This window comes from Camelina sativa, chromosome 1 (genome assembly GCF_000633955.1).
Source record: "Camelina sativa cultivar DH55 chromosome 1, Cs, whole genome shotgun sequence".
NCBI classification, from domain to species: Eukaryota; Viridiplantae; Streptophyta; class Magnoliopsida; order Brassicales; family Brassicaceae; genus Camelina; species Camelina sativa.
This window is the reverse complement of record NC_025685.1, coordinates 12,004,411-12,013,183: the sequence shown is the minus strand read 5'-3', so window position 1 is coordinate 12,013,183 and position 8,773 is coordinate 12,004,411. Positions and strand designations below refer to the sequence as shown.

Below are 8,773 nucleotides of genomic sequence, written 5' to 3'. Positions count from 1 at the left end.
AAAAAAAAAATCTAAAATCCATTTAATATTTATTTCCATGAATTACGGTTTTTGTTTAAAATATTCGTTTTATCATGAGAAATATTCCCATATATATATGTATGTGTGTTCAAAATTAAAATTTGATTTTTATTTTACTTTGTTCGAATATTTGATCAAAACAATTAAAACCTCTAAAAATTAATATTATTGGAATTATAATATTTTCTTAATTAATTGAGTGATTACTTTATTGATATGCTAATTAATCCAAAAAAAAAAAAATTGGGACTCAGAATTATTGACTTTCCCAAATTTATCTAATGAAAAAAAAACAATCATGATATAAACACTAATTAGATAGATGGTGGAAAGAGGTGAGTTACAAAGCCATGATTTCCAAGTAAGACTTTTGGGGCATATTTTGCATGAAAGACTTAATGCAAGAAGAGCTTTTAGGTAATAATGCAATAGAATTCCATTTTAGTCAAATATTCCAGCTTTGGTTATGAGTCTAATGGGTAAACATTACCATTTCTTGCCAAGAATAAAAAAAAACATTACCATGTTCTGTAGATCCTAGTTTTCAACGCATGATATCATCACACATTCTAATTCTTAACTGATAAAGATTGGTTAACAAAATTAACAACAACAAAAAAGGACTGGTTACAAATATATATTTGAAATAAATTACTGATGTTTGAATTGGTTTTTTTCTATATAGAAATAAATTGGTACTTTCATAACTACTACTGAAATAAATATTTACCAAAAATATCATATATAGTTTTATTTTAAAATTTATTTTTTCCATACAAAACTAGAACTAAACTTTTAACAATCAAAATTAAACCCTAGATATTAAACATTATATCCCATAGCAAAACCAAACCTTATTTCCTAAACACTAAACCCAACTCCCTAAAAACTAGTATATCCTAAATCTAAAATAGTCAACCAAACCCAAAATAAAGTCTATAATTTTATAAACCAATTTTTTTGTTTGTATTATTTTTAAAAAAGAAAAAATTTTATTGTATTCAAGAAAATAAAATATAAAGTATGATATTTTGAAGAATTGCTCTGAATAAAATGCATTTTGATCAACAGTTTTACGTGATTGGCCGATGAATAGAAATAGTCAATATTTTCTTGTGATACCATGAATCAATACAATAAAACTAGAATGTTTCTCACCACAGCAAGACACCTCAACTTTTTAGTTGAAGGAGGAGTTAACACATAAGTTATAATATGTAACCAATAAAATTATAACATTAATACACATCAGTTTTTTGTTTGCCTACATGGACACATCATTGTCTCAATGTTAAAATCGATTTCTTCTATTTCCAATATCCCTATCTCACCCTCTCTTTAGTGTGGTGGTTCTGATGGTCCCAAGGTTCAGCACTTGTATGCATGCAATGTTTGATTCTAATTTTGAGGTTTTTCAAGAATAACCAGAGTTAGTCTTTGATTTTATCTTGTCACCATTTTCTTACTCATCTTCACAAATCTCCACCTGAGGCAAAGATGATCAAAGCCAAAGAGCACACACTTTCAGATAGATAATACCTTGAAAATCAATCCTCTGTTTGATTCCAAACCAAACTTTACACATTTCAGAGTAACATCACGGTAAAAACCCTTTGGCTATATGGTTCTTGTTTCACCACAAAGAGGACACAAAACTCCACCTTGGTTTGAGAATCTAAATAAGAGCAGCACTTAAGAACCTTTTAACACCTGTTCAAAAACATGCAACTTCAATGTCTCTGCATAAATTACAAAATGCATGCAAACCAAATACTCAGCAAACTGATCCATACACAAGACTATAATCACCAACACATGATATTTATGTATCTTATGCAGATGCAAAGAGAGATTGTATAAATCCAAAGTCTCACTAACACATATTGTACCTGTATTTTTATTGATACTTTGATTTTTGGCCTCAGGATGGCAAAGAACACTGCAAATATCACACACAAACATATTCTCATCATTGTCATATGTACAGATTGCACATCGCCATGAAAATTCAACAAAAAAAAACCCAACATGACTCTCGCACATTTCAAACAAACCAGCCTAAGATTGTACCTCTGTTCAATCACAACCTAGCTACTTTCTTCCAAGAACTACATTACATTTGGTTACCTTATCTACATCTTGTAGAACAGGCGTAATCAAGTCGCCATTAACAGCAACAAACACAGCAATGTTAATGTTACTATTGTAACTAAAACTCTTCCCATCTTTGCAGCTTGCATTCACCACAGGATGTTGAGCAATGATTTAAGCATTTGCTTCATACATAACAATGTGCGTCTATGTTTCAATTCAATCCCACCTTCTTGTATAGTGCATCAGGAGCATCAATGTTCACAGGGTAACCAACACGAAAGGTATGAACAGAGACTCTCAATCATATTCTTCAATATTGCAGATTGAATCAGGCAATAAAGGAGGCAAATTGGTGGTCGTGGTAGCTTTTCCCTCCGCCGCCGCAGGAGGAGGAGGAGGTGGTGGTGCCACGGAGGATTTGGGCGGAGCAATTCCAGCCACTGCAGCATAAGGCGTCGCTATGGTCTTCCTCGGACAATCTATGAAAGTCGTCACCGAAGTTTTTGAGCGATCGTTGGAGCAGGAATTGGTGATGACGACGGACAAAGATTGATCGGCTTGGAGAAGTGGAGAGAGAACAGAAGGAAGCGAAGAAGGAAAAAAAACAATCACAGCTTCACAGACACTCGATCAAAAAAAAGCTAAATTAAGCTACGATCACAACAAAACTTTAGCTGATATAATTAAAAATAAACTGCTTTAATCAATACAATCCTTAATACTTTTTTTAGCACCACCGTTGGACATGACCTTATGGCCCTGTGTATGCTTAAGTTTTTTTGTTGCAGGCTTGTTAGTGGTACAAGATTGGTCTTTGTAATGGAACCACTAACGGTTTTGATTGACATCAAAACCTCTGTTTCAATTGGAGTATTCTTAATCGCAAAGACAACTGTACATAGAAAATAAATAATTTTTTTCTTAATCGCAATTATGTTTTTTTACATTATTACATTACCTACACAATTTGTTTTAGCTCATCTACCAATACTATGTAGCACAATCACTAAAATACATCGAAGTTGCTAAATAGATTTTAAAAAAACATGTAACTCACAAGAAGTCACTTATTCAATAAAAAAAATGCAAACAAAGTCAATGTTATCAAAGCCTGCATGCTAATGATTCATTTAACAAGTTAATCAACAAGTAAAATCTAAAAACAAATACCATTTAACATTTATCATTTCCTATATAACTTATAAAATCTTAAAATAGATAGCCAATTAAATTTAAATAATACAGTTAAGCATTTCATGTTCAGTAAAAATCCTTCTATGTTCCACATCATGTTTATCATTAGTTAATAATATTCATTTGTGATATTAACAAGTTATGATTAGTTAAGTTATTTATTTCTTTTGTTTATTTTTGTCAATGCTTTGATATTCTAAATTTGAGAACAAACCATACAATTGCTTCTCGACCAAAAAGAAAGAAAAGAACCATACAATTGCTTAATTTACAGTTCATTCTAAGAATGAGCTACGTTAATCTCTCAAGCCTGTGTGGAGGATAAACATCATTTATTGGATTCTTGGAGCAACATACATAAACTTTACATATTATCAAACAAAAATTATCATATGTCTATCTTATTGCATGCATTTACTACGAATATAGATGTGATTTCTTCTACGGTGATGATTACAGTGTTTGAATTTTCGTTAAGGCAATTATACAATTAAATTTATCCGACTTAAAATGTAAATGCATAACAAATACTACGAAGTTACAAACCATTGCAGTTTTTTTCAATACATTTCTATATTTTCCATTGTGTAAATCATAATTTTTATGATTAATTTAATTTCAGAAAATTAAAAATCATATATTTAACATCAAATGTATTAAAATATATTAAAAAATCCTGCGGCATCACGCGGGTCTAACCTATTATACATAAAACTTTATAAAAAGGTGTCTCTGGCTCTATCTACTTCTACTATATCAATTTTTTGGATATTGCAAAATTAAAACTAGATAGAAAGTACAAAAGATGCGGAACCTACGAAGTTGGTGAATTGAAGAACACGATTAAATGATGGATGACCCACATGAATCCAGCTTTTACATTCTCTTTAGTCTATAAACAAATGAGGCAAGATCCAAAACATGGGTATGTTTAAATTGGAATTCTCAAAGAACTACTACATAGGACGACGAAATTTAGTGAAGAGGTTGGCCAATTAATTTCATACTTATATGTCATTATTTTTTAATTAATAACCACACTAAATACTGTACCATGATACGCCATCATTTATTAAAAACAAAAATTAGTAGGAACATGAGTCTTGTGTATGATTTACACAATAATTTTCAAAAAAATAGACATGAAATTGTAGTATTTTCCATTTTTCTATATCTAAAACAATTGTATATATAAACAAATAAATGCAAAATAGGATAATATTAAGAGGAAAAAGTGAAATGATAATTGGTTTTAGTGGTTAGGAGTAGGTGGAGATGATGCTAGTGGAGGTTGAGGATGGTCCATCACCAGTTTCTAGTCGAAAATAAAAGTCGTACCGTTCGCTTTAATCAATGGACATCTCGAATTGAGATGTATGTAGCATGTATCTAGCTTTTGTCAAATTTTATCATCTATATACACTGATAGTGCAAAGTTTTGTTCATTGCGTTCGAAAATTCTCTGATCCACAAACTACAATTATCTATATTTGGTTTCACGATTCACCAAAAAAAAAAAGAAGAATGAATTTGTAAATAGTATTATTAAAGATTTGCATGCGTATGTATGCTTGTTGTAAAAATTTAATATTACATATTCTATAGAATGAGAATTGTTGCGGAAGGAACAACAGTAAACTTTTTCAAGTTGAACAAATGAAATAATCTACATCTTAAATCATTCTTATAATTAATGATTAATGACTTCTAGCTAGAACGATGCTAATCAAGGTTTTGATCAAGAAATGACAGCTTACTAAATCATAATTCAAATAACATGTTGGCCAAAAACAAAACACGATATTAACATGATTCATATATCAATTAGGCAAGTCTCCATTTAAAACCGTTTGTAAAAAAACATAAGTGGAGAAGAGATCGAACCCAAAACAAAAAGTCCCTTTTTGTTCTGTTAAATTAAAGTTGCAGCTTGGTTGATGTCTCCTTCAAGTAAGAATCATATCTTGGTTGGTGAACACAAACACTATTTCACTTAGTGGCGCAAGTCATTTGTTTCTCAGTCCAGTTGTCTGAAAACGACAACGTTTGTGGTTTCAGATTTTGACTGCGCACCTTCTTATCTTCACACCAAATCCATCATTTTTCTTTGTACTTGTCCCCATCATCCAAGTTATATCCATTGCTAATCTGTACGTTATAAACTTAAAATACATTTCTTTTTTACGTTTTGTTTTTTTTTCCTTTCTTACTATAATATATGAAAAGTTAGTTGGATCAAGAAACGTCTAGATTAAGTTCCGGCGGTAGCAACTAGCAAATATGGTCGAGTATGAGTAATTTGGATAGTCGAATTACATACTGTAACCTTTTTTTTTGTTTCTTGGTCGTGCTTAAGCCTCGCCTACTAACCGAAATGGAAGAATCGAATCGATCTTATAAACGAGAATTGAACCGACTCCGAACAAATAAAATACTCGAACGAATCCTAAATTTTTATATCTAAAAAAATTGGAATCAAATCCCCTTTAAATCGAAAAGCAAATGGATATTCAAAAGATTTATTATATTTAGATCTGATACAAGATAATTACCTAATATTATAATTTAAATTCGAATATATCAATTATATTTTTTCTATGCAAAAATGATATGTGATCGCTACTTTACCCGTTAAAATAAGTTATTTTCAATCAGTCTGACGATTTCTATTATTTTAATCCAAAATATTTGGGTTTTTGTTGGATCTGATAGAGTAATAATAAACGATGATAAACAAAGACTCAAACAAGAAAAAGTTTGGTCAAGTGGGAGGTATGTCAATGAGTTTGTGGAGTTACTCATACTCAAAGTACAGCTGAGCCGCACCATATTATTATTATATTTCATGTTTCTCCAACGAATTGGATGGAGTGTGTTTTTAGCTTAAAGAGTTGTTTGGTGCTGCTACGTTAATTAACTATATTATTACTTTCTTTCATATCACATGTTTAACTAGACACGTATGGTTGGCTTCTTGCGTTTAAAGTCATAACTTGCTGATTGCGACTATTTTTATCATTTCTTTAATTCAGATATTTATAAGAAACTAATGCTATATGATTAAGATTAACTAACATGGTAATAGCTAATGTTACACAATAGAGAAGACACAAGTGATGGTGCACTCAAAAAAAAAAAAACATCCATTGCTAAGTGAAAGCCAAAACATATGTAACTAATATGAATATATGGCCTCTTCTATTACTACTACTACTCTGGTGTTGGGCTACAAAGAATGAGAGTGACTCCATAAATAATCTAACTTGATGAGCCCTTCCAGTTAAGATTCAATGGCTGATTGATTCATTCAAAAGTCCTCCTCAGTTGTGAATTCGTAGTTCTTACTTCCATTTTGGAGGTTTGACATAACCGATGCCTTCTGATACTCTCCTACTCTCTTCTCAAAGAAGTTGGTCTTCCCTCTGCAAATTTTTTATCACAAACGTACGAAAACAATCAATGAAGAGAAGACGGTTCTTGAAGCTATCTTGGCAAATCAAAACTAGTGATATATCGACTACTTACTGCAGAGATATGAACTCCATCCAGTCAAATGGGTTTTCTGCTTTGTATCTCCTTTCACACCCCAAGGTAACCTACAAAAAAAAAAAAACAAGACAAATCCATGAGTTTGATGAAAAAGCTAATTCATGTTTCAAAATGCTGAAAACATATGATTTCCTTTACCAGAAGACGGTCTGCAACAAATTGTATGTACTGACTCATGAGGTTTGAGTTCATTCCTATCAGATCACATGGAAGAGCCTTGCAGACAAACTCTGTCTCGATTTCTACTGCCTCATGAACAATCTGATAAACTTTCTCCAACGGAAGCTGCTTTTGCATCAAACTGCACAAAGTATGATAATCAGTAAATGGATACAGACCTATTGTTCACAAAACAGTGTAATGTGAGACAGAGTTTGTAACATTTTGACTTATAGTAACAGTAAGCCACATTGGGTTTTACCTGTACAAGAGACAAGCAAAGTCACAGTGGAGCCCCTCGTCTCTCGATATAAGCTCGTTTGAGAAGGTCAAACCAGGCATAAGACCCCTCTTCTTAAGCCAGAAGATGGCACAGAAGCTGCCCAAAACACATGAATGCTTATACACGAGAGATGACATATATATACGATATGTTCTCTATGCCAATCATTCCAAGGAGGATGTTATGCAACAGCTGAAGAAATATACCTTCCTGAGAAGAATATTCCTTCTACGCATGCAAACGCAACCAGACTCACAGAAAATGACATAGGACTACAGACAATGGTAGGTACACAGTCAGATATTACAATTAGTCACAAGAAAATTTGTTTCTTCAACCAAATAGAGGATATTAAATCTGACCATATTAACTCAAACAACAAATGGGTACCTTTGAATCCAATCTAAACACCATTGTGCCTTCTTGGCAATACAAGGAATGGTCTCGATAGCATTGAACAATCTATCCTTCTCCTTTGGATCCTTTATATATGTCTCCAGAAGTAAGCTGTACATCTCTGATATATGTCACAAGAAAAATATATCTTGAATCAGAATTACACGGTAGACAGAGAGAAATATTTGACAAAATCATAGTCCTATTGTGGGATATTAAAGCTACAAACAACAAAACCTATCAAGCTTCAAGCCCCTCTTGGTTACTGGTTACAACTTTCAAGTCTTATGGCTTGGTCCTAAGATGTTTGTGTTCATTCACCATGACCTAAGTTAATACTTTATTTTCTTCTATACTCATCATGACTAAATAGAATCTTACAACGTTCTACAACTTATAGATTTGTAGCAAGTAAGAACTAAACACTTTCGAAATTTTGCAGATTTATACAAAAACAATCTAGACTACTTAACGCTTCCACTAACAAAGCCATACCCGAATGAATGTTCTCCATGGCAATTTGAAACCCATAGAAAGCGCGAGCCTGAAAAATTCAGAGAAATTGACGTCTTAAAAATTAAACAGCAAGTGGTGGGGTTTCAAGGTTATCAAGCCACTCAACAGGAGCAAAAATAGTCTTTAAAGGAAAGATTTTTCTACACTCTTCACCTCAGGAACTTGGACATCATTCAAGAATCTAGCAGCCAAATTCTCCAAAACAATCCCATCTGATGCTGCGAAAAACGCCAGAACATGGCTAATAAAGTGTTTCTCCGATAACGACAAGGCTTCCCATTGTTGCACATCAGTCGAAAGATCAACCTCTTCGGCTACAATCCATTAAAAACAGAACTGATGATGACAAAAGCAAAAACAGAACACTAATACACACACATAAAAATGTCAAATTCACATCCCCTGAATCAAAATTTAGAGGCACAAAACAAAAATCAAAGTAACAAACTCCATCCACCACATCTATTCTATAACCAGGTAACGCAAATGAAAGATATTACAATCCTATAACAACTCAAAGAAGAAGCTTTTGCATATATATCAAACTGTAACCATAAGCGT

General features: G+C 32.3%; 1 protein-coding gene across 2 annotated transcripts in view; it reads right to left on the bottom strand.

Moving 5' to 3' along the window:
• Window positions 6,360–8,773, bottom strand: part of LOC104788541 (ribonucleoside-diphosphate reductase small chain A-like) — a 3,107-nt gene continuing 693 nt past the window's right edge. Inside the window, exons 2-9 of one of the 2 annotated variants that reach the window (XM_010514312.2) lie at window positions 8,366–8,526; window positions 8,192–8,240; window positions 7,691–7,817; window positions 7,507–7,572; window positions 7,280–7,396; window positions 6,997–7,159; window positions 6,835–6,905; window positions 6,360–6,731 (exon numbers count right to left, since the gene is read on the bottom strand). In XM_010514312.2, the coding sequence (XP_010512614.1) occupies window positions 6,617–6,731; window positions 6,835–6,905; window positions 6,997–7,159; window positions 7,280–7,396; window positions 7,507–7,572; window positions 7,691–7,817; window positions 8,192–8,240; window positions 8,366–8,526 (869 nt within the window). In that variant the 3' untranslated portion in view covers window positions 6,360–6,616. The remainder of the gene's footprint in view (window positions 6,732–6,834; window positions 6,906–6,996; window positions 7,160–7,279; window positions 7,397–7,506; window positions 7,573–7,690; window positions 7,818–8,191; window positions 8,241–8,365; window positions 8,527–8,773) is intronic. The other variant, XM_010514319.2, reaches the window with a different exon arrangement.